General features: G+C 45.8%; 1 protein-coding gene across 1 annotated transcript; it reads left to right on the top strand.

Annotated features, from left to right (window-relative positions):
- Positions 1 to 24,486, top strand: LOC128332822 (IgGFc-binding protein-like). The gene is made up of 11 exons (XM_053267582.1): positions 1 to 10; positions 8,216 to 8,269; positions 10,991 to 12,217; positions 13,109 to 13,710; positions 14,473 to 15,037; positions 16,370 to 16,965; positions 17,510 to 18,080; positions 19,967 to 20,166; positions 20,566 to 20,946; positions 22,349 to 22,632; positions 24,046 to 24,486. The coding sequence occupies exons 1-10, from the start codon at positions 1 to 3 to the stop codon at positions 22,625 to 22,627; spliced, it is 4,485 nt and encodes a 1,494-aa protein (XP_053123557.1). The 3' UTR covers positions 22,628 to 22,632; positions 24,046 to 24,486.
- The last annotated feature ends 2,319 nt before the right edge of the window (positions 24,487 to 26,805 follow it).

Here is a 26,805-nt window from a genome sequence, read left to right as displayed (position 1 = left end):
ATGGTGACAGGTACGTCTGAATAAAGATTCTGATTTGAAGTGAGATCTCATCTAAAGTATGACATGGAAGTGTCATCTGAACCCCTCACTGCTGGTTGTGATCTAGCCCCCAGATGCCATTCATATGTGCAATCCGCTGCCCAAGATCACAGCCACAACTTGCTTCCACACGATCACTTCTACCCAGGATCTCCCCCTACCTTTCCCCCCACACAATCACTTCTATACAGCTTTCCCTCCTACCTTGCTTCCACACAACTAAAAATTGGGAGCTCAGCTCCCACGTACAGCTCTCAAACCCGGGTAGAACATGGCTTTTGATTGTGTGAATGTCATCTCTGATTAAGAGCTGCATAGAGTTTGGGGTCCTTGCCGAGAGATGTTTTAAATTACCAAGAGTAGATGCTCTTGTTGTGCCTACTGCTCCATTGGCTCTCTTTCCAACAGACTGTACTTCCTGATTTGGGGGCGGAATCCAAATCATGCTGGCCACAGTCAGGAGAAGAAGAAGAAGAGCAAAGGGACTACCATTGGAAGAAAGGGTTTCGGTGGTTCAACCATTTTATCCTATCAGTGCTGCAGAGCATTTGAGCCTCCTACCTTCCTTGGAAGGCACTTGGCTTTTGGCCTTATAATAAGAACGTAAGGAAAGTCCAGCTGGATCAGGCCCAAGGAAGCCCATCTAGTCCAGCATCCTGCTTTTCACACAATGATCCACCAGATGGGAAGTGGGAAGCCCACAGGCAAGTGGGAAGCCCACAGGCAAGAGCTGAGGACATGCCCGCTCTCCTGCAGCTACTTCCCTGCAACTGAGGCATCTTGCTTCTGAGGCTGGAGGTGGCCAATAGCCCTCAAACTAGTAGCCACTGAGGTCATTCACAAAATCAAAAACTGTGTTCTACCCGGGTTTGGGAGCTGGGTTTGCTTCCAGTTTTGGGTTGTGTGGAAGCAAGGTGGGAGGAAAACCTGGGTAGAAGTGATTGTGTACTAGCAGAGTAGGAGGAAAACCTGGGCAGCTCTTCCTCCTAACTTGCTTCTGCACAACCCAAAATTGGGAGCACACGCAGCTCCCAAACCCGGGTAGAACACAGTTTTTGATTGTGTGAATGACCTCATTGATTTAAGATGGAATTCCCTAAGCAGGGTGACCAGATGTAAGAGAGGAGAGGGGGTTTTCACCTCACTTCCGCCATGTAACAGAAGAGGGAATTCCAGGAAGGACAGCTCCCCTTTGCAGCAAATCTGATATGGCAAATTTCAGCGGCCCAATTTCTCTTCTACACTGTTATTCCAGAAACCCATTATTGCTAGAAACAGCAAGTGCACCTGGTTACTGTGTTTTCCAACAGCTCTGTTGATGCCAGGTATGCAAATAAAACTGCCTTGCATTGACAGACTGGGCTGCCCAAAATTCATTCATTGCCAGATTTTCAGTTGTGCTCAGCTGGGTAGACTTTCTCAGTGGGATTAGTTCCAGTTCTGTTCGACATTCAACAACACCAGCGAAGCATTCAATAGAAAGATTATGTCCAAAAGGCTGAGTAAATAGAATTCAGAGAAAACCTGACTCTGATTACTTGAATTATTGATCTTTGTTATACATATGGAATTATTCCCAAAAGTCTAGCCTTCCCCAGGGCATAAGGGAACATCGCCAACTGCAAAACACAGATTTTTCTCAGCTTATTTAATCAGTGATTAGGGATGTGTATGGATAGAAATTGTGATGAGTTTTGTATACAAATCAAAACCTGCTGTTTTGATTTGAACACAAATCTTACCTGCTTGCAACCAGGTTGGTTTGATTCAAACGTTATTGTATTCGAATCGAGCCAGAATTGATTTGGCCTGTGCTGGTTGGGGAGGCGAGGTAGAGCCTCTTAACTGCCTCGAAAAGCAAAAACAAAGAGGCACTGGGCACCCCCAAATCTGAAATTACCTTTATTGTGCAGACCCCTCAATAGGCTCTGCATAATAAGGAAGAAGAGGCGTGGAAGTGCCTTTCAACCGCTCCTGGTGGGAGTTGTAACTGCAGAATCTGCAGCAGTGGGCGGTGGGGGGAAATCCTCCACCCCCCTGCAGCCACCAGCTGTTTCTCTGATGCAGAAGAGATGTGTGGAGGCACCTTTTAACCACTTCTGGTGGGAGAGCAGTGCAGAGGTGGCCGCGGCGGCAAAGAGGTGGCGACTGGACCTGCCATCCCTCCCTTTGGCCAGCCTGGCTGGCTGTTCACGCTGACTGACATTGCCAGGCTAAGCAGTCTCCTTTAAAAGGCCTCAGAATTTGGCTGATTTGATTCAACTTCAAATCGAATCGCCCCTTTTTGGGGTGATCCGATTCGAAGTGGAAACACTCAAATCAGTCAGATTCATGTCTACGCTGAACATCAACAGGAGAATGCAGCCGCATCGTCTCACTGGAAACTCTTGGTCAAGCAATGCCTGAGAAGTGCGCTGAAAGCATTGCATCCCAACCAATGAAGACATGAGGCAAAGCAGGGAGCTGATCTTGCAGGAGTGAACATTAATGGTCCCCTTTGCTAAGCAGGGTCTTTGACAGACCGGTAATGTGACAGACCCTAAGCAGGGTCTGTTTGCTACGCTTTGTCTTGTGAATCCTAGCTTATCTCGAGGTATTTCCGGGTTTTTTAAATGCTGGCTTTAAGCTACTCTTTCTGAGATGGATGCTGTCTTTAGAAATGCAGATATTGCTCTGTAGTAACCTCCCCCGCCCCCGCATTGGCTAGAAGGAAAACACAGATGCATGCCATGTGAACTTGTTTTAAAACAAAACCCGAGAGCAGAGGGGATGGGCTGCTTCCCTCAATGCCGCGAGTGTACTTCAAAGTGGCTTCGCTCAACATTTACCCCAAAGCCTGAAGCCCAGTGTGAATAACTCCCAGGATATGTTGCCAGAGATTGAAGCTTGTACCTTCTGCATGCAAAGCAAATGCTCTACCACTGAGCTACATGTTCACTCCACAACCTATGAACACCTAGGAGTCAAACTAGATGCCATGTTAAAACATGCATTGCATAAAATTATTCCCCCAACTCTTTAAAAGGCAAATTAGGGACCATGTGTTACAAGAAATAGATACCCGAAAATGACTGTATATGGTAAATTTTGGCAGATATATGTGTCTTTGGGAGATCTGAATTTCACACATTTATTTGACGCAATCCTCAACTTCTTTTTTGCTGATCTCTGGTCTCCTCACAATATTACACAATTTTCTGAAATTGCAGCAATCCTCTGAAACGAAAATCACGGTTCCCTAAAAATGCCACCACACATCTGGATCAACCGGCTGTCAGTAGAATTGAATAATCTCCTTGAAAGGGACAGTTCCCTAAAACTTATTTTAAGATGAATTACACAAACTCTAATGTTGCAATAAATGGGATGGAATCAGGAACGTTTTGCAGACTACACAATACCCTATAGTTGATCCTGTTGTTACATAGACATTTAAACGGCACAATTTATTATTAACTGCCTTGCAGAAGCCTTTAGTGAAAAGGCAGCAACCGCTCATCGTAATTTGCCCAAATGCAAAGGGAAAAGATGACTATGTTATCCTGAATATTCTTTAGTAGGAAAATGATTATATTAGCAAACACTATTTCTGTACCCTTTTGTTTAGTGCAGTGGTGATGTCGAGAGGAAGAACATTACCGGGAACCTTCTACAGTGGCTGCTGGTTGAGTGTATGTGACAAGAAGTTGGCTGTCTGAATTAAAACTTGCTTCTCGAAGGGCTGCCCAGGTATGCACCAAAGGCATCCTCTTTGAGCAGCAGCAGCCTTTTGAAACTGCAGTCAAGTAGGGCCCCAGCTATTCAGGTAAGATGGAGAAGGCGAACAGAGTAACACAAGTCAAAGCCCGATGGCCCTTACTTTTGCCCTGCCAGAAACTGCAGCTTGACTGGGGCCCTTGAGCTGGCCTGCAAGGAATCCCAGCCCCAGTGGGGCTGTGACAGTTTCTTGGTCAGACCTATGGAATGAGATTTCTCCTCTTCTCTATAAAAGGGGAAGGAGCAACAGAGAGATGAGGCAGAGGTCTTCTTCCTTCTCCTTTCTCAAGCTAGGATAGGTCTGCTGAAGGTAAGAGGCTGCTTTGGATTGGGCATGTTTATTGCATTTATTTATTACATTTTAATCCTGTCTTTCCTGTTTCATGGCTGCCCCTAATCATCCTGTACTCAAAACAACTCTGGGTGGGGCGTGGCTGGGCTGAGAGATAGTGAATGGTCCTAAGGGCACACAACTGTGGACATACTTAGATTCATTCAAAGCAGATTGGGGTCCTACACTCAGCGTATGCTCAGAGTGAACAACATGCATAATTCAGTAACAGACCTCACTAAATGAATGGAGAGATACAAAAGGGGCAGATGGTGTACAGAAGAATACCTGTTAGTGACTCTTCCTTTTGGTTTGCAAAAGAAGTGTTTCCGCTGCTCAAGGATCTTTAGAATTGCAATTTAACATTTTCTGGATCAGGATTACAGAAGGAAATATTTGTCCAGACGATGAGATACTTTGTTTCTCTGATCTTGAAAAAAATGATCTTGTTCATAAACTTGGTTTTAAAATTAAATTGATGATATCAGCTACTTGTGCAGCCCTTAAAAAACAAACAAAACAGAAGTCGGTTTTGGTTTTTTTAAAAACCTGAGTATGCTCCATAAGATATTTTGGAGATCCACTTCCTATGTTAATCATGCCTCCAAGGCGGAGCATGTGAATCATGTGAATCATATCTGAATCATACCTGTATGAAGAAATTTGTGAGGTGAGAGTTTGTGAATTGGAGAATAATTCTTATAAGCAATCTCTGCCATTCCAGCTGAAGAATATTTGAAAAAAACAAAGTAGTTGGAGAATATTCTCATTCATGTCTATGTGTAACTCAGCGGTTTTCAATAGCAAGTATCGACTAGTAATTGTAAATGGCTACAGCAGTAGCTATTAGTCTGGTGGTTATAGGCCACCTCCAGCCTCAGAGGCAAGACGGCTCTAAATACCAGTTGCAGGGGGGAAACAACAAGAGATAAGGCATGCCCTCACCTTTTGCCTGTGGGCTTCCCAGAGGCATCTGGTGGACCAATGTGTGACACCGGATGCTGGACTAGATAGGCCTTGTGCCTGATCCAGAGGGGCTGATCTTGTAGTAGCAAGCATGAATTCTCCCCTTTGCTAAGCAGGATATGCCCCGGTTTGCATTTGAATGGGAGACGATGTGTGAGCACTGGAAGATATTCCCCTCAGGGGATGCTCCTTTGGGAGGAGCAGAAGGTTCCAAGTTCCCTCTCTGGTCTCTCCAAGATAGGGCTGAGAGAGACTCCTGCCTGGAGAAGCCTTGGAGAACCTTGGAGAAGCTGCTGCCAGTCTGTGTAGACAATACTGAGCGAGATGGACCAATGATCTGACTCAAGATAAGGCAGCTTCCTATATTCCTATATGTACCCAACTGTGGCTCATTTGCCAAGACCCAGCTGGGTAGGACATTTTTTTCACGTACTTCATTCAGAAGCTCAGCATGGAATCTGGGTAGGGGGCAGTCATCCTACCCAGCTGAGGCTTGACGGGTGCTCAGGCTCCCCACCTCCAACTTGGTTTTTATCTAACACACAGTAGCAAAACAGGAGCACGCCCAGCTCCCAGAACTGGTAAGGACTCAACACCTACCCAGTTTATGGCCATGTGAACTGCCTTACTGGATCCTTCTCTCTCTCACCCACAAGATCTAGTGTTTGGGGCCTCCCGCTTGCATTTGCCCAACTCTGCTTTCCTAAAGCCCCAGTCACCCCATGTGCTGTCTCACTTCCTCTCTTCTGCCTTCACCCAACCAGTATCTCAGAAGGCACCAAAGATGCTAGGAACAAAGAAATCCCCCATGTCAGGCTAATGGTGAAAAGCCTGAAGAATGCAACTGACTATGTTATGAATCTGTAGGATTCTTTAAAAAGAGCATATTTAAACCATCAATGAGAAAATTGCCTCCCTTGAAGATGCCTGCTTGGCCTGCTTGAAAGGCGGGTGTGTTTGTCCCCATTCATTACCCATCCACTTTCTCTTTCCCTCTCCTTCCAAGTAGGAGAGGAGAGCTGGTCTTGTGGTAGCAAGCATGACTTGTCCCCATAGCTAAGCAGGATCTGCCCTGGTTGCATCTGAATGGGAGACTTGATGTGTGAGCACTGCAAGATATTCCCCTCAGGGGATGAAGCCGCTCTGGGAAGAACATCAAAAGGTTCCAAGTTCCCTCCCTGGCAGCATCTCCAAGATAGGGCTGTGAGAGATCTCCTGCCTGCAACGTTGGAGAAGCCACTGCCAGTCTGTGAAGACAATACTGAGCTAGATAGACCAATGGTCTGACTCAGTATATGGCAGTTTCCTATGTTCCTAGGCTGGCTGAATCACTGACCAATATCGGCCCAGTTCTGCTAGTGAAACCTTTGACTAAGAACAGTTCCTCCTCTGATGGAAACTAACGTTCCCTTTCCTTGGTTTCCTCTGTAGGCTCTGCTTCCCCCTTTCTTCATTTTTTTCTTTTTTTTCATGTATTATTAATGTGTTTTTATCTGTTATGATTTTATCTTTGTATGAATTTTAAATGTTTTATGTTTTGATTCTGTACACCGCCTAGAGATTTTTATACTAGGAGGTATATGAATTCAAAAAAGACTAATAAATAATAAATAAATATTTGATATTTTGAATATTTATATTATTTGAGGCTGATATCTTACGGTGTCGTTGCATTGTTGGCAGTTTCATTTATGTTTTCCGTGTTTTTATTGTAAATGGCCTTGAGGATCTCTTTGGCTAGAAATAGTGGGAGAAATTGGGGTGGGACCCGGGAGGAATAATAGGGATTTGAAACAGTATATGGATGAGATCACGTTCCATGAAGTACAAATATATTTCTTCTGGTCAAACATGTTTTTGAAACAATGAAAAAATATTGCAAAACCTGTTCATGAAAACAAAACAAAACATCAACACCAACCTTCAACAAATCTAACAAAAACCACACAACCCAGCCACAAATGGGATCTCCTCATGGATCTTAGGAGATGGCAACTAGGCCATTGCGTGCAGCTCTGGGTGAGGTTTAGTCTAGACCAGTGGTCCCCAACTTGGGGGCCTCCAGATGTTGCTGAACGACAACTCCCATCAGTCTCCGCTACAATGTAGTGTGGCTGGGGATGATGGGCGTTGTAGTTCAGCAATATCTGGAGGCCCCCCGGTGGGGAACCACTGGTCTAGATGAAGTTGCTTTGGACCCAGTCTGAAGCCTCAAGCAAAGTTGCTTAGATGTAGAGTTGCAGCTCTTCCTGAAGATGTTCCCCCCCCAATGTTTCTCACCATTTCCAGCCATTAAAATCTCCAGGCTTACTTTCATTAATCACTTGGAGACTGATGCCAATTCCTGGGGAGAACTGTCCATTCTAGAGACTTGGCAATGGTGTCAACTTTACTCACATGGTAGGAATAGGCCTTTGGAGCTCTTGCAGCATCTAACCTATGCTTCATCAGTCTTTTCATCTGGCCTTAGTCTCTCTTTGGAGAGCTGGTCTTGTGGCAGCAAGCATGACTTGGCCCCTTTGCTAAGCAGAGTCTGCCCTGGTTGCATACGAATGGGAGACTTGATGTGTGACCACTGTAAGATATTCCCCTCAGGGGATGGAGTCACTCTGGGAAGAGCAGAAGGTTCCAAGTTCCCTCCCTGGCATCTCCAAGATAGAGCTGAGAGAGATTCCTGCCTGCAACCTTGGAGAAGCCACTGCCAGTCTGTGTAGGCAATACTGAGCTAGATGGACCAAGGGTCTGACTCAGTATATGGCAGCTTCCTATGTTCCTAAGCTGCTGCCAGTCTGTGCAAACAAGTCCATCTGAACTTGATGGACCAACGGTTTATTTTGGCAGAAGGCAGCTTCCCGTGTTCTTATGGCTTCTCTTAACACCAGATGAGGGATGCCACCTTTTTGGATCATTGGAAGTTTCAGAGCACACCATTTCTGCACTGAGAAAAGCTTCCCCTGACAGTTCCCCCAGTATGCCCTCTTAGGCAGCTGTTATTAAAGACCCAGATCCTCTGCGCACCTTTTCAAGAAATCTCCATATCCTGGAGGGAGAAAATGGTTGTAGGAATGTGGCATGTGCCTAAACACCCTTCTTACTCTTATTCCTCCATGTTTTGTTTTGCAGTCCTGGCAATGATGAGGATCCTGTTCATCGTGGCTGGTTTGGCCCTGTTGGGTGGTGAGTAATTCATCCATCTACCTACCTACCTACCTACCTACCTACCTACCTATTTTAATTTATATACCACCCTTCCAAAAATGGCTCAGTAATTGAGCTGTAGGGCACCTTAGCTCTCCTTTCAAGCTAACATGATGTGAATGAAGGTGTATGTGCTTAACCTGCCAGCGTGGTGTAGTGGTTAGAGTGCTGGACTAGGGCCGGGGAGACCCGAGTTCAAATCCCCATTCAGCCATGAGACTTGCTGGGTGACTCTGGGCCAGTCACTTCTCTCTCAGCCTAACCTGCTTCACAGGGTTGTTGTTGTGAGGAGAAACCTAAGTATGTAGTACACCGCTCTGGGCTCCTTGAAGGAAGAGAGGGATATAAAATGTAATAAATAAATAAATAATAACCTCAGCAGCTGAACTGAGTTTTTCAGTCTAGGGAACTGCATCCATTTGACACGCATCCACATACAGAATCTTTCTAGTTTGACCAGAACAATTTTTATTTCTTAATCTGTGCCCTTATTTTAATAATAATTTTAAAATAAACGTTCTAAAGATGCTGTTCAGTACTGCAAAATATCAAGATGATTAGCTGTAAATTAGGATCTATCTAGCTGGGAATTTATTCCAACTTCAACACAAATTCTATCGGGCATCTGCATGACATTTAAACACATCATTCTATCTATCTATCTATCATATTTTTATACTGCCTGATATGTACATCTCTAGGCGGTGTACAGAATTTAAAATATTTAAAAGTCAACACAGATTAAAATGCACGACGCAATAAAAATAGCATAAAAGAGTTATTAAAACAAATTAGTAAAATTATTAAAAATTATTAAAAATTAATTCTAATTAAAAGCCTGTGAGAACAGGAGAGTCTTGAAAGTCTTCCTGAAAACAGAGAAGGAGATGCACTTATTTCAGCAGGGAGCATCTTCCAAAGCCCTGGGGCAGCCACAGAGGAAGCCCAGTCCTGGGTCGCCACCAAATGAGCTGGTGGCAACCGTAACTGGACCTCTCCAGAAGTTCGTAACAGGCGGCAGGGTTCATGACAAAGGAGGTGCTCTCTTAAATACCCTGGACCCAAGCCCTTAAGGGCTTTATAGGTAATAACCAGCACTTAGTATTTCACCTGGAAACACATCGGCAGCCAGTGCAATTATTTTAAAACCGGTGTTATGTGGTCCTCCCCTCGTGTTGTCCCAGAGACCAATCTGGCTGTCTCATTCTGTACCAGTTGTAGCTTCCAGACTACATTCAAAGGCAGCCCCATTTAGAGTGCATTACAGCAGTCACTGTAACCATTACCAGCATATGTAAGGTAAAGTGTGCCATCAAGTCGATTTCGACTCCTGGCGACCACAGAGCACTGTGGTTATCTTTGGTAGAATACAGGAGGGGTTCACCCTTGCCTCCTCCTGCACAGTGTGAGATGATGCCTTTCAGCATCTTTCCTATATCGCTGCTGCCTAATATAGGTACCAGAGGGGATTCGAACCAGCAACCTTCTGCTGATGTACCACTGTTTTAAGGTCATTCACCTCTAGAGATGGACGTCATGTAATTTCTTAGTGCCATCTGCTGGCCATTTTCTGACAACCTGTGAAAAAGCTGTGTCCTTTTATTGTGACTCGAAAAGGATCAGCAGCAGAACATCTGCTTTGCATGCAGAAGGTCCCAGGTTCAATCCCTGGCAGCATCTCCAGGTAGGGCTGGGAGAGACTCCTGCCTGGAACCTTGGAGAGCCACTGCCAGTCAGTGTAGACCAGGGATTCTCAAACTTGGGTCCTCAGGTGTTATTGGACTTCAACTCCCATAATCCCCAGCCTCAGTGGCCTTTGGTTGGGGATTATGGGAGTTGAAGTCCAATAACACCTGAGGACCCAAGTTTGAGAATCACTGGTGTAGACAGTACTATGGCCTGACTCTGTATAAGGCAGCTTCCTATGTTCCTATGACATTGGAATAAATCACCACCTAAATAGATCCAAAGAATAAAACAAGCCTTACCTATTTCCCCACCTGCCCCCTACTCTGCATCTCTCTGTACTTATTTTTGGTTTAGGAGTCCATCTGAGATCTGTCCCAGGCCTTCAAAACTCGAGTTATTTACAGTAGTTTTCCAGAGCTAGTAAAGCAACTCCATTGGAACCCATTTTAGATCCTTCAGTATTTCAATGACTTTTCCCATAGGCTCAGTTCAGATGTCGCACAGAACCGTGGCTGAATACTGGTTCTGTGTGCCATTTACAACCCTTGGGCTCCTGTGCTCCGTCTTCACAATGGTGTGTTATACATCTTGCCCTCTTCAAGCACAGGAATTCTCAGCAGACAACAAAGGGTCAAACTGCACCATACACAGAAGATCAGTGACTTGATCTTCCAGGGTTGACCTTTTTTATTGTAGAAAAATTCCTGTAGACCAGGGTTGCTCAGCTTTGGCCCTCTTGCAGATGTTGGCCCACAACTGCCATAATCCCTCACTATTGGCCATTGTGGCTGGGAATTATGGGAGTTGTAGTCCAAAAACACCTGGAGGGCCAAAGTTGTTCATGATTGGTGTTTTCCACCCTACACAATGTCGTCTTTACCATGACAGTAGTTCTTGATGCTCAGAGGAATCGGGAGCAATGTTCCTTCATCTGTTGTCTTCTTTGTACTTATATTGTCCTTTGCCCAGTCTAATTATCTCTGTTTCCTTCTGTTCTCCTTTTCTCTGCAGGTCACAGCAAAGCAGGCTTTCATGGCAAACAGTTCATCACAGCCTTCATGCAGAATTACCTGGCTACTACTTCTGAAATAAACCTCCAGCTGTTCCTCACTGGTTACCATGACTCTACTGCAGTCACTGTGACAATGAGCAAATCTACCTATCAGAAAAGTTATACCATCAGAGAGGGCGAAACAGTGTCTGTGGAGATCCCAAAGACTGCAGAGATGAGGAGGAGTATCATGTTTGACCATTCCATTTTAATTCAGGCTGAGCACGACATTTCGGTTGTCCAATTGTTCAGGAAGAGGAATTCCGTTGCTGCCATGACAGTATATCCAGTCCAGGAGCTTGGCACAACGTATTATGTCATAACCCCACGTGATACCAAATCAATAAGCTTATTGAAAGAATTTGCAGTCATAGCTTGGGATGTTCCTACTACAGTTGAGATTTATCTGAAAGGGCAGGTGAAGTTCAACAACCAGTTGTATGCTGCACGGAACAAACTCAATGTTTCCCTTGAGGCTTTCCAAGTCATCCAGTTGCAAAGCTCAGATGATTTGTCCGGCACTCAGATACAGTCATCAGCACCCGTGGCAGTCCTGAGTGGGCATGCGTGTGTAGTGCAAAATTCCTGGTGCGATCATGTTGCTGAACAGCTCCTGCCAGTCTCCAGCTGGGGTACCACTTTCATTGTTCCCTCTGTACCTTTCCAAGACAAGCCTGACATTGCATATGTGGTTGCTGCCCAGGATACTCGTATCGATTATCACATGGGCTCCAAAAGAGGCTTTCGATACATGGTAGCCGGGGAAGTCAAAGAGTTTGAGATCCAGTTCCCAAAAGTGCTCTATATCTCTGCTAATGGGGGACTCCAAGTCCTTTTCTCCTTCACTGGCAACATGCAAAGCTACGATCCATTCCTGATGACCATTCCTGCCGTAACGAGTTATGGCCAATCCTACCACTTTAATAGAATCAGCAATTTCGAGAACTATGCCATCATCATAGCAGAAAGTTCGGAAACCAGCAGCATTAGTAGGAACAAGACGGCCATTACAGGGATTCAATGGAGAAGTGTCCCAAGGTCACAGTATTCATGGTGTGTATATGACTTGAACACTGGACCTAACTCTATCTTTCTGGAGCATCCTGAATCTCCCTTTGGTGTCTTGGTCTTTGGTGGTAGAAACCGGGAAGGTTACGGCTTCGCTCCACCGTCCTTCCACTCATCTGGTAACTAGTGAATTTATTCACTAATAAATTTATTCTACATTTATTTATGTATTCCACATTTATTCCACATCTCACATTGTGAATTTATTCCAAGTATGACATAGTGAGATTATGGTCCATATTCTCAGCCTCCGTATATTGCTTTGTCATGAGTTCTTGGGATGGGAAGGTATAAGGGGTAGATCAGGGGCCTAGAGCAGCTTTCTTATGAGGCAAGGCTACAACACCTGGGGCTCCTTAGTTTAGAAAAAAGATGACTGCGGGGAGACATGATAGAGGTCTATAAAATCATGCATGGAGTGGAGAAAGTAGATCGAGAGAAATTCTTCTCCCTCTCCCATAACACTTGAACCAGGGGTCATCCCATGAAATTGTTTGCCAGGAAATCTAGGACCAACAAATGGAAGTACTTTTTCACACAACACATAATCAACTTGTGGAATTCTCTGCCACAAGATGTGGTGACAGTCAACAACCTGGGTGGCATTAAGAGGGGTTTGGATTACTTCATGGAGGAGAGGTCTACCAACGGCTACTAGTCAGAGGGCTGTAGGCCACCTCCAGCCTCAAAGGCAGGATGCGCCTGAGTACCAGTTGCAGGAGAGTAACATCAGGAGAGAAGGCATGCCCTCAACTCCTGCCTGTGAGCTTCCCAGTGGCATCTGGTGGGCCACTGTGTGAAACAGGATGCTGGACTAGATGGGCCTTGGGCCTCATCCAGCAGGGCTGTTCTTATGTTCTAATGTAAACCACTTTAGGAACTTTGTTGAAAATTGGTATATAGATCTTCTTCTAAATCTATTTTCTATGATGCTTTCTATATTAGACGATAGACTAATAGACATGAGAATTTGCCTGATATGTTTTGATCATGGCTCAATCCTGTTCCAGGTCCATTATCTTGTCCTGAGAACAGTCACTACGAGGCCTGTGGAAATGCCTGCCCAGCAACCTGCTCTGACTGGACTGCTCCCTGCACATGTAACAACACCTGTGCAGAAATCTGCCAGTGTGACGAGGGCTACGTCCTGAGTGCCGAGAAGTGCGTCCCAGTGGAGACCTGCAACTGCACCTACGATGGCATGACCTACAAGGCAGGCGAGGAGTTCTGGGCTGGTGAAGGCTGCCATTCCCGCTGCATATGTGACCCCGAATTAGGCAAGGCAGTGTGCAGAAAGGCCTCCTGCAAGGCCAACGAAGCATGCATTGTAGCCAGAGGAGTCCGGGAATGTCGTGCCAACAGCTACTCCACCTGCACAGGATCTGGGGATCCCCACTACACCACTTTTGATGGGAAGAAGTACGACTTCCAGGGTACCTGTGTGTATCAGATGGCAGCGGTCTGCTCCGAGGACCCCACTCTCACCCCGTTCTTGGTCACGGTGGAGAACAACAACCGCGGCAGTAAAAAGGTGTCCTTCACCAAAGCGGTGACTCTGGAGGTCTACAACATGACCATCAGCCTGAGCCAAGAGTATCCTCGCAAGATTCAGGTACAAATGTGTTTTAATTGTGTTTTATTTGTGTAAAAAAATAAACCGGGCCAGGATCCGATACAGAGGGGGGAAACCTGAATCGTGTTGGAAGTGCTTTCTGAAATATAGCATGGACTTCAGGGTAAATCTGGCCAATCTGTGAATGCACACCCACCCTCCCAAAGTAAAGTTAGGGTAAAGTAATCATCTGAAAATGCTCCTGTTAGTATTTAGTATAACACGTGTGATGTTATGTTGCTGCATGGTGCATTTCTCAATCCTTCCCCACCAGCAGCCAATGGTGTGAGGCAGTGGAATGCAAAGTGTGTTGATGTCATGCCATGTTTTCTGTTATACCAGATGATACCAGCCTTATCAGAGAGAGGCACGGGACAGCAGTAGCTTTCTGCCCTTTGAACATTCCTGTTCTAGCCTTTGCCCAAATATGATGTTCACAGTGGAAAAGAAGCATTATCTTTCTTACACAGTAATATCAGAATCTGAAAGAAGCCAGAGGGAGAGCACAGTCTAACATCTTGGAAGAGTGCCATCCAGGTCCTTCTGAGCTTCAGTTCATAGGACAGATTTCTATTTTAACTGTCAGTGGCAGAAAGTTTAATTTCTTGCCTCTAAGCTTCTAGTAATATCAATGGCATCTCCTTCTATACCTCCTTGAGCCAACTCATAAATTGTACTTCTAGTTAACTTCTCATGATAATCAACTCTTTCCTTTTGTTAATCACACAGACCTCTTGACAATCTCTCCCATGTGTTTTTCAGGTCAATGGAGTCTTTGTGGACGTACCCTTCTCCTATGAAAATAAACTGAAGATCTACACCAGTGGAGTCCATGGCTTCATCAAGACAGACTTTGATCTGAGAGTCAGCTTTGACTGGTACAGCTACGCCAGGGTCATTATACCCAGCAATTATGCCAATGCCATCTGTGGACTCTGTGGCAATGCCAATCAGGATCCCAGCGATGACTTCACCATGAAGGATGGAACTCAGGCAAGTGATGAAGTCCAACTTGCAGACAGCTGGAAGTTGAGGGAGGTTCCAGGGTGCTCAGCAGGATGCACCACCGACTGCCCAGTGTGCAAAGAGGGAGAGAAACAAACCTACAAGAGTGACCAGTACTGTGGGATCCTCATCAGAAAGGATGGACCATTCAGGCAGTGCCAGGAGGCCATTGACCCAACACCTTTCTTTGATGACTGTGTCTTTGACACCTGCCAGTACAAGGGTCACCGTGATGCCCTGTGTGGTGCCATCAATGCCTATGCAACAGCCTGCCAAGCTGAGGGCATCCAGATTGGACAATGGAGATCAGCCTCCTTCTGCAGTAAGTGTTCCCTCTTAGGTGTTCATTTAATTATTAGTGTGACATTATCATCATCATCATCGTCGTCGTCGTCGTCGTCGTCGTCGTCGTCGTCGTTGTTATAGCAACATCCATGTATATGGTGCCTTACAGTGTTTGAGAGGACAGTCCACAATATATGTGGCAAGGGTCCATCAATACCTTAGAGCAGGGCTGCACAACTTTGTCCTTTCTGCAGATGTTGGACTGCAACTCCCATAAACCCTGACCATTGACCACCATGGCTGGGAATTATGGGAGCTGAAGTCCCCAAACATCTGGAGGGCCGAAGTTGTGCAGCCCTGCCTTAGAGGGTTTCATTTCACTCCAAATACTTTAATGGGGCTCTAATGGCGCAGTGGGGAAATGACTTGATTGGCAAGCCAGAGGTTGCCAGTTCAAATCCCCGCTGGTTATGTTTCCCAGAGTATGGAAAGAGCTATATCGGGCAGCAGCAATATAGGAAGATGCTGAAAGGCATCATCTCATACTGCACGGGAGATGGCAATGGTAAACCCTTCCTGTATTCTACCAGAGACAACCACAGAGCTCTGTGGGTGCCAGCAGTCGACACCGACTCAATGGCACACTTGACTTTAAGTGACACAAATGCCATTTTAATAGGCTTGACATCATTTCCACCCCTCTAGGGTTAAGTATTGTCTACAGTAGAGGCTATACTACTGGGGGGAGAGCTGGTCTTTGGGGGGAGAGCTGGTCTTGTCTTAGCAAGCATGACTTGTCTGAAGCAGGGTCCACCCCGGTTGCATTTGAATGGGAGACTGCATGTGTGAGTACTGTAAGATATTCCCCTTAGGAGATGGGGCCACTCTGGGAAGAGCACCTGCTTGTTTGCCTACAGAAGGTTCCAAGATCCCTCCCTGGCAGCATCTCCATGATAGGGCTGAGAGAGATTCCTGCCTGCAACCTTGGAGAAGCCACTGCCAGTCTGGGTAGACAATACTGCGCTCGATGGACCAAAGTTCTGACTCGGTAGAACTCTACAACTTTGGCCTTCCTGCAGATGATGGACTACAACTCTCACCATCCCTAACTATTGGTGCTGTGGCTGGGAATGATGGGAGTTGTAGTCCAACAGCTGAAGGGCTAAAGTTGTGCACCGCTCTTCTAGTCCATGGGACTACTCTACTTCCAGGCACCTGCTCTTATTATATCACATAAGTCAGAGGAAAAAAATGAATGCACTTTCTAGCTCACTGAATGATAACTGGGATAAACTGTCAAGTGTACAATGCGTACTCAGCTCAATGTTCCAAAGTTCAGCAACATTTTCTTCTCATTGTTTCGTTGCAGGCCTTCTATGTCCACGTAATTCCCATTATGAGGTCTGTGGAAATGGCTGCCCAGCCACCTGCCGCAGCCTTGCAGCTCCAGAAACCTGTGAGGAGTCATGTGCCGAAGGCTGCTTTTGCGACTCTGGATTCATCCTCAGTGGGGACCAGTGCGTCCCTCCTGCAGAGTGTGGGTGTGTGCACCAGGGCAGATACTACAAGAAGGGAGAGGGGTTCTACCCCAGCACCTCCTGCCAGGAGAAGTGCCAGTGCATGGACAATGGTGCCACCGAGTGCCAGAAGTTCTCCTGCGAAGCATACGAAGAGTGCAGGGTGGAGAACGGCATCCAAGGCTGCCATCCCATTGGATACGGAACAACTAGTGCATCTGGTGACCCCCATTACATTTCCTTTGACGGACGAAGTTTCAGCTTCCACGGCTCCTGCACTTACACCTTAGCCAAAGTCTGCAGCAACGATCCTCGGCTCGTCAACTTTTCTGTGTTAGTGGAGAATGAGAAGCCTGAGGATGGGCCTCTACCTCTAATAAGGACTGTTGTGGTGTCCATCCCTGGATATATTGTTGTCCTTCAGAAGGGAATGAAGTGGAAAGCGATGGTATGTGTCAGAGAGTGGCTGCATTTGCATGTAACGCCGAACTGTGGGTCCAGTGGACCCACGGTTCCACTCCCCCTCTCCCCACTCTCCTGTCCAAATTTGGACAGTCAAGAAGACTTCAGAGAGGCAAGGGAGCTTCCTCCTTCAATTCCTGTTCCAGGGCCATCAGCCTGCAGTTCTTAATTCAGATGTACCGCTGGTGCCTGGATCCTCGGGCAGGATCCAGAAATACTGCAGGATTCAGATGTACCGCAGGCTGCCTGGATCCAACAAAACTCACTATAACCCAAGGGCTCAGATTGGAGTTCCAATTCTGAACCCTTGGTTTTGTCCCCATGCCTGACTGTGGGTCCCTGCATTTGAATGTAATGTCTGTGGAACCGCAGGCCTGTTTAACTGCGGTTCTGTGTTCTGTGTGAATGTGCCCCGTATCTCACATCTCCCTGTGGATCAATGATGTGGAAAATGCCATGCATGCAAACCTGTGTGTGTGTGTGTGTGTGAATAGAACTAAATGCTCTGATTTTCTTTGTTCTCGATGCAGGTGGATGGAGAATTCTACACTCTGCCAGTGAACAGAGATGAGGGGAAACTCTGGATCACCCAGGAGGGGAATAATATCATTCTCCAGTCATCCTTTGGCTTCAAAGTCCTTTATGATACTACTTCATACATCCGCTTATATGTACCCAGCACTTACCAGGGACAGATGTGTGGTCTGGGTGGCAATTTCAATGGTAACATGAATGATGATTTCATGATGCCCAATGGAAAAATCGCCAAAAGTGTGAATGAGTTTGCAGCCTCTTGGAAGGTCCCTGTGGATGGAGTCAGTTGCACAGATGGCTGTGGTGAGCAATGCCCCACTTGTGATTCAGCCCAGACAGCACCATACAAGGCTGAGAGTTCCTGTGGAATGATGCAGGCCAAGTCAGGCCCTTTCAGAAAATGTCATCCGTTGGTGAGCCCTGCTGAGTACTTTGAGCACTGCCTGTATGACATGTGTGCAGGCCACGGGGCACAGGAATCCCTCTGTCGAAGCCTTCAGGCCTACATGGCTGCATGTCAGGCAGCTGGCGCCAAGGTCGAACCATGGAGAACAGCCTCCTTCTGCCGTAAGTGTAAAGATTTAGGTTTTCATTTATACTCTTTTCAAAGTGAACACCCTAAGTCACAAAACAAGTGGTTTGAGCTATTTGTGGAGCTATTTCACCCGTCTACGATATTGTGATCCTTATAGAAGAACAACTGGCAGAGGTCCCCATTTTCTGTAGTTTCAAAAAAATACAGCAGCTCTTAGATCTAGCAAATGCAGCCCTGGAAACCTCCCTTGCCTCTCCACAGCCTTTGGAACAGTGGTGCACAGCCTTTCCTGTCCCTGGGCCCTCTGCAGAAGTGTACCTAGGCAATTTTGGAGCCTGGGCCTAAAGGCCTATGGAAGCCACCCGCTGCAAATTAAGCATCATTTTTACACATAGCTTCTTGAGGGCACAAACCACACACCACCCAGGACAGACTAAAGAGAATTTGAGGGGGCCCAGGGGCTGTCGAGGCCTTGGACTTTGGCCCCAAAGTCCAGGGTAAGAGTGCATCTGGCCCTATGTCAGTTTTCAACCCAGTCCTATTTTCTCCTTGACTTCCCATTTCTGCATCTCTATCCATCTGTTTTTCACCTTTATTAGACTTCCTGTCTCCTGGCTAGCTTCTCCAGAACTCCTGTCTTCCTGCATGTCTGGCATACAGGCCAACCTGATCCTAGGGTTGAAAAGGTCTTCAGAGCCCACCATTCTCATTAACTGTTCCTTGTTTCAATTCCCTGGCTCCTCAAACTTCCTTTCCCTCCACCTACCCTTCCCTGAGTTTCCTTTTCTGCCGCAAACTGCCTCCTCCATAGAGTCTGCACTCTTTCTTCATCTATTTTGCCTCTGTGCTCCTCGCCCCTTGCAAGGAGGTCTTCCCTGTCTTCAGCCTACCTCATAAAGCAACTCCTGTTCTTAGGGCCCATACTAAAAGTTCTGACTATGTTCTCCTGAGTTGATTTCAGAAAAGGATTTGAGGGGCCCACGTAAAGCTTTATTTATTTTAATTTTATTTTATTTTACATTTCATATCCCGCTGTACCTCCAAGGAGCCCAGAGCGGTTGCCTCTAATTAGGCAGGTTTTAAAACCTCCAAATTCTTCTCTAGCTCTAATCAAATCTCAGTAAGTAATAGGACATGGGGGAGAGTATTTTGAGGGACTGGCAGGAAAGGTGCTTTGGGAATGGGGGAGCCTGGCAGAGATAGCGACTGACATTCGAACAAAGCAAACGGGGCATGCCTTATCTGTCTGAAAGGGAATTTTTGCACCATCATGCTGTATCTCACAATTTGGCACACACCGCCTTTTTTGTGCAAGTGTGAAATCTCCCTGTGTCAGTACAACTTTCATTAGTCAGGATGTCAGAAGTGTTGGGAGGGAGTGATTTTCCCAAGCTCAATATACGTTCAGAAAATGATTTCAGTTTTTTGGGGAACTCAATTTCTGAGTTAATCTGAGGTGTGCAGGGGAGTTTGTATATCTGTACCATGGTTTCCAATTCTCCTGACATCTTTGTTCCCTGAGAAACTGGAATATTTGTGAATACTCCACTTCAGGCAACTCATGGTGGATGTTTGAATCCTGTAAACCCAATATAAACAAAACAAATTTATAAATTGCAAATTATATGTGTGTGTATAATTTTTTAAAAATTTTATTTTACTACATTTATATCCCACTCTTCCTCCAAGGAGCCCAGAGCAGTGTACACGGTTATGTTTGTCCTCACAACAACCCTGTGAGGTAGATTAGGCTGAAAGAGAAGTGACTGGCCCAGAGTCACCCAGTGAGTTTCATGGCTGAATGGGGATTTGAACCCAGGTCTCCCCGGTCCTAGTCCAACACTCTAACCACTGCACCACACTGGCTATCTGGCTATTCTGTGAAAAAGAGAAGATCTTCTGTTTCCTCTCTCCACAGCCCTCGCCTGCCCAGGCAACAGCTACTATGAAATATGCACTTCGCCTTGCGATTTCAGCTGTGCCAGCGTTTCCACTTCAATCCAGTGTACAAGGGATTGCTTTGAAGGGTGCCAGTGCAATGACGGCTATATGTTTGATGGGGATGCCTGTGTGCCCATTGATGGGTGTGGCTGTGTGTATGATGGGGTGTACCTCAAGGTAAGCCTTTGCAGTACAGAGATGTCGTTGCCCTTTGGTTCTAGGAGGACCAACGTGGGTGTGGGATCATCATGGATACATAATAAGAATCAGTACATCTCTAGAATAGAAGTATAAGCTGGATTGCATATCTAAACATCACCATGGTATCTTAATTAAGCATGCTGCAGCAGCAGCCCATCAACTGGTCAGAGAATATTGGCAAAAATATTTGTTTTTGCCTTTGATTCTTCAACATAGCCTTATACCCTGATTTTATGTAACCCTCCTTCTGCATCTTTGCAGATGGAATTGTGGTCTGTATGAACATGTTTTAAACACATTTTTAAAAAGGAGAACATCATTTGAATGTTCATGTTCCTTTCCAACTCTCACACTCCTTGGGGGGTTTCCCAACAGGCTGGAGAGAGCATCATTTCAAACAACTGCACAGAGAAATGTTCCTGTAGTGGCCCAGAGAAGCTAAATTGTGAGGAGAACAGCTGCCAGTCGGGAGAGACCTGCACCCTCAGGAATGGTGTGCGTGGCTGTGTGAGGCAGGAAGGCCAATGCAAACTCACCCCAGAAGCCCAGCTCACGTCCTTTGATGGTGCCATGAGAAAGTACCTCTGCAGTGGAGTCTATGACGTGGCCTCTGTTTGTGACGGAAACGCCCTCTCCTGGTTCAGGGTATCAGTGAGCATCGGACAAGACGGTGATGACAAGTTGGTAGTTGGGAAGTCTGTCAAGGTCTACTTCCAGGATGCATCTGTCATCCTTAAAAAGAGCTCCGGGACTTGGGTAAGAGACGAGGCTAGGAGAGAAAGTATGTGAAGTTGCTGGAACCAGTCGTAAAATTCCGCATATATCGCCTTGAGGATTTTTTTTAAAATGCCTGAAGTAGGGAGGGGGTCATATCACCAACAATATCCCAGGCATGTAGAATTATGTGTGCAAGTAGGGAGTGGGAGGTAAGGGCGGGGAACCCATAGTTTGGAGTAAGCATGCATAGAAGTTATTCACATAAACAAAAACCTGGTGTTCTACCCAGGTTTGGGAGCTGTATGTGCTCCAAATTTTTGGTTGTGTGGAAGCAAGATAGGAGGAAAAGCTACCGTGGTTTTCCTCCTATCTTACTTCCACACAATCACTTCTAGGGGTGTGCATGGAACCAGCTGGTACAGTCCAGTTCAAGTCTGAACCAGACTGGGCTAGTTCAGTCCAACACCCCCTCGAACCCTCCCCCCTGTTCCAGTTTAAACTTTTAAAAAACTTACCCCCTGTGAGGGTTCTCTGAGGTGGGGGGGCGGGGGGTTTGTGGAGGTTCCTTCTCCACCACCCGCCTTTCTTCCTTCAAAAATGGCCCTGTTCCCCACTGTCACGGTGGCCATTTTGGAGGCCGCAGTGCCTGCACAATGGGTCCCTAAATAATTTGCTTTTATGTTAAAAAGGTTCACAAACCTCCCAAATGGGCCAGGGGGAGGTTGGTCCAGGGTTGGGCTGAACTAGGGGTGGTTCAACTCGACCCCGAGTCTTCGAAACGAATTGGTTCGGTTTTGAACGTGTTCGTACATCCCAAATCACTTCTCCCCAGGTTTTCCTCCTACCTTACTTCCTTAAAATCAAAAATTATACGGAATACTACTCCCAAACCCAGGAAGAATGCAGTTTCTGATTGTGTGAATGACCTCAGTGTTTCCAGAGTGATCTGAGATAGTGAACCAGGGTGTAGGAACAATGGGAATAGCCACTCATGGTTCATGAGATGATGAAACTGAACTTCTCTGGTCAAACCTTCATGATCTTGTAAGATTAATGTGAATGACAAATAACTACCTGTCCCACGTTGCTTACTTGTGATCATTACTAGAAACTAAATTCCTCACTTTAGCCAGTGAATGACTTGAGCAATCCACTCTTTACTATATATATTCTATGAGTACAGAGAGGAAAGTTAAAGTGAATTATGGTTATGCTAATTTGGTGTTCTAAATTATGCCGGTTTTATGCATGGTAGTCTCTGTTTTCTTGACTTCTAGATTTTAGGACAAAATTTGACATATGGTAGCGTTTAGATGTCTGCATTGATTGGTTCAACCTCAGTTGGTCATAGTGGCTCCTGGTTCTCAGTAGCATATGTTGGCTTCTTGGCCTTCACACATGTCTATGGCTCATTTCCTGACCCCATTTTTATATGCTCCAGGTCAATGGGCGCTCAGTGACCCTGCCCTACAGGAAAAATGGCATGTCTGTGAGCAAGGTTGATGATGGGGTTGTGATTGACCAGCACTCTCAGGTGCAAGTTCACCTCCATCCCGATGGGGAGGTGACAGTGAAAGTCTCTGAGACCTTTGCAGGGAAGCTGTGTGCCCCCTGTGGAGACTTCAATGGAGACAGCTCTGATGATCTTAAGCTGCCCAATGGGAAGGTCGAGAAGAACATTGCTGAGCTCCTCAATGCCTGGAAAGCCAAGGATGTCTAATATTAGTAAGTTGTTCTATGGAGAGCTGCTCATTCTGCCAAAGCAACCAAACCACACATTTCTCTGGGCTGTTTGGACATCTCGTGCCACATTTAGTTTTACCTAAGTTCACACCAAAAGAAACCACTTGATAAGGAAGATCTACTTCCTGCAAATAGAGTTGACTTCTGCTTCTCCCGCTCTGTTATTCTGCACTGCCAAACCTCAGCGTACAGCACAATTTGTGTCTATAACAAGGAAGAGCAGCATTTGTTTTTATAATGGACTGATATTTGTTTTCTTTTTTACGCAATAAACAAAGGTCGTGAAGGAGGAGTAATCTTTTATTCATTCACACTTATTGCAAGTCTGCAAAAGAAAAGAAAAGCAGCTCCAATTTCTTGCCTGCTTTTCTGAATGGTGGGTCCACTTTCCCACCCAGCCCCCAAATTGCATTAAAAAGCAACAACAATTCCAATGTCTCCACAATAGTCCAGTCCCTGGCCATAAGACCTGTAGGAATTTCAGAATGGACGAGGTTTCTCACTGGATCCTGTAAGGACATGCCTCTGCTGATGGAGTTATACTGGCTGCCAATAAGTTTCCGGGCGAAATGCAAGGTGCTAGCTATAACTTATAAAGCCCTAAACGGCTTAGGCCCTGGGTTTTTAAGAAAGCGTCTTCTTCACTATGAGCCACACAGCTCATTGCGGTCATCTGAGGAGGTCCGTCTCCAGTTACTGCCGACTCGTTTGGTGGCTATACAGAGACGGGCCTTCTCAGTTGCTGCCCTAAGATTTTGGAATGCACTCCCTGCTGAGATACAATACTTCCCATCTCTGGCAATTAAAAAAAAGGAATAAATCTGAAAACACATCTTTTCACCCAAGCTTTCGCAGCTTTAAAAAAATTTTCTGTTTTAATTTTATGGCTGATTCTAAATTGTTGCATTGTTTTAAGTTTTTATGTGTGTTTTAATTGTTTTATGTTAACTGCCCAGAGACGAAAGTCTGGCTGTTACAGAATAAACAAACAAACAAACAGGGCGAAATTGGTAGACATCTGGCAATTGGTGAGAAAGTTTGCTATGGCGCCATATTGGTTTTGACCAACACGTATTGAATCATACTGCAGATTTAATTTCAGCTAGCACAATGTTAGTCTGGATGTCGGCCATTGATTTCAGTGCCTCTTACTTCCAAGAAATATGGTTAGATGGCATCATTAGCTAAAGCAACAGCAACAGTGTTCCCTCTAACAGGGATTCCCAGATGTTGTTGACTACAACTCCCAGCATTCCCAGCTGCAATGGCTTTTGTTTGGGGATTATGGGAGTTGTAGTCAACATCTGGAAATCTCTGTTAGAGGGAACACTGTATAGCAGTATAAGCCAGTTCATAGGATCTAGCAGTAAACTGTTTTTCATCTCTCTTTCTTAGCAACCTCTAAAATCCCAGCAGCCTATAATGAATTCACCTTACTCCAGATGTACCTGCTATTTCAGATCATCATAGACTGCACTGATGAGAATCAAGGAGCTTCATTTTGTTCAGCAGTACGTGCCATCGACCGCATAAACAGTGCTCCTACAAACATCCTTGCTTTCCCTAGCATTTGTATTTACAAGATCTATACATCACGTGCTGATGCTGCCAAAAAGTCCATTTTGCTTTGAGTGATACCGTTTTCTGTGCTCTAAAGACAAACGTTCTGAATAAAACGGTACGAGACTAAGTTTACTTGGAGTTTGTTCAAGGTCACTCTGTATTTGGACTCTTTGTTTCGGATCCCAGTGACAGGCAAATTGATTGGCCAGCTCCATATATGCACAATGTGACCTTTCTTATTAAAAGAAAGCAAAAAAATAAATAAATAAAAAATCAAAGAGACTCAAATCTTGCTTGTCATTGGCCATAATCCAGAGAGCTACATTGGGTGTACCTAAGGGCAGGGAAGCGAGAACCTAACGGAGCTCTTCTGATGATTGGTGATCAGAGCTGCGGGGTGGTCTGTCTGCAGGGAAGGCAGGATTAACTCACCTTCCCCGCAGGTGATCTTCCCAGATGACTGGCTCGCCCGGCAGAAGACCGCCTTGCCCGGCAGCTCTGGGGGTCAGGTGCCGCTGTGCCACCCCCCAAAAGTGTTGCGGTGCCACCTCCACCCCCTGGAGCTCCAATAATGCACCACACATGTGAGCAGTGCATTATGGGAATCCCGCTCCCCTCCCCAAGTGTGTAAGCCATGTCTGCAAGCAGCCGCGGCTGACACACTATCAGAAAAACAAGGATAAGGGTGTGCTTGCTCCCTTGACCTCATTTTAATGGGAAGCTACTTAGGCGGGTTTGCCACTGTGTAGCCACCAGGATTGGGCCTGATCCCAATTGTTCATACACATGTGCAAAACCGGGCTGGGCTCCCTTAGCCCAGTTTTGCGTGTGTGTGTGTGTGTGTGTGTGTGTGTGTGTGTGTAGCCTCAATACTGATTTTAAGCTAATATCCTAGTTAAAAGTCGATCTGATTTATCTCCGGATTCAATATAAATATTAAATATAAACTCCTCCCCTCACAGGGTTAATATTCCAGTCCTTTCAGTTCCCTGTTAGCCAACAACAACCACATTTTAATCTTTTTTAGAAAAGGTTTCTCAATCTCACCAGCCTACAGGTCACAATCATCTTCCTTTCCTCCCTTCTCCCCGTTGACTGGAAAAAGGGTGTACTGTTCCTGGCAGGCCCCTCCCACCCTGACCTTATCGCCAGAGATACCGAGTCCATTGCAAGAGTTTCCCAAGCGAGGAGGACAGTGAAGTTATTTCAAAGGCAAAACAAAAGGTGCGGATAGGGCTGAGAGAGACTTCTGCCTGCCACCTTGGAGAAACCGCTGCCAATACTGAGCTAGATGGACCAATGGTCTGACTCAGCATATGGAAGCTTCCTATATTCCTATGTTCCTAAAAGAGATTTTTCCTGGGAAAGCACTTCATTTTTTGGCCCTGCTTTCAGTGTTCCTTCTAACAGGAATTCCCAGATGTTGCAGACTACAATTCCCATCATCCCCAGCCAAAGAACATTGCACCTGGGGATGCTGGGAGTTGTAGTGAACAACATCTGGGAATCCCTGTTAGAGGGAACACTGCTAGCAATGTAGGCTACACCTCCCCAATCAGGATGATCATAATATGCGAGTCAGAGCTCACCGTGCCATAGGAGAAGGGAGATTTCAGCAGATGCAGCTTTTCTCTCCTCTGTAAAGCCACAATGTGATAGTGTTCTGTCACTCTTGTAGCATAGTTGTGCTTTACAACAGTTTATTAAAGATGGGAGTTGTAGTTCAGCAACATCTGGAGAGCAACATGATACCTACAGCTGCCTGGTGGGTCTAGAGTTGGCCTTTAGTTTTTTAGTCAGTTATTTCTTGAAAATATTTAGACTGATACAAATCATTACAATTTCACATCACTAACTGATAAGAGTTTTGATCAAGCTGGCTTGCAGCCCAAATCAGAAATAATTAGAAGAGCATTTCTGATTATCTCTTCAAAAGCAGTTATGTGTCAGTCCAAGAACCACTAAAATCCTTAGGTGGGATAATAAGAATCTCAGATTTGGCCGCAAGCAAACTGATAAGGAGGGGGACCTTCATACCTAGTCAGGTGTCACCATCTAAAAGAGCCTATAGTATAATCAGGGTGAGAAAGCCATCTCTTTAATTAATACCATGCTGATTATAAACATTAGGTGCTATTTAAGGAGAGGAGAGCTGGTCTTGTGGCCGCAAGCATGAATTGTCCCCTTTGCTAAGCAGGGTCTGCCCTGGTTTGCATTTGAATGAGAGACTACATGCGTGAGCACTGGAAGATATTCCCCTCAGGGGATGGAGCCGCTCTGGGAAGAGCAGAAGGGTGCAAGTTCCCTCTCTGGCCTCTCCAAGATAGGGCTGAGAGAGACTCCTGCCTGCAACCTTGGAGAAGCCACTGCCAGTCTGTGCAGACAATACTGAGCTAGAGAGTCCAATGGTCTGACTCAGTATACGGCAGCTTCCTATGTTGCTAAATAGAAATAATTGGCTCCACTATTTCTGTGCTGAATTAGGTTTTGAAAATATGGAAGCTGATCTGATCAGGGCAGCACTGGGACCTGCCCAGCCTCAGCCCCGTAGCAAACTCCATGGCTAAAGGGCTGCCAAGAGCAACAGCCCAG

Source organism: Hemicordylus capensis, chromosome 7 (genome assembly GCF_027244095.1).
Source record: "Hemicordylus capensis ecotype Gifberg chromosome 7, rHemCap1.1.pri, whole genome shotgun sequence".
In the NCBI taxonomy this organism is placed as follows: domain Eukaryota; kingdom Metazoa; phylum Chordata; class Lepidosauria; order Squamata; family Cordylidae; genus Hemicordylus; species Hemicordylus capensis.
The sequence above is the reverse complement of the archived record's forward strand: the minus strand, read 5'-3'. Positions and strand labels throughout refer to the sequence as shown.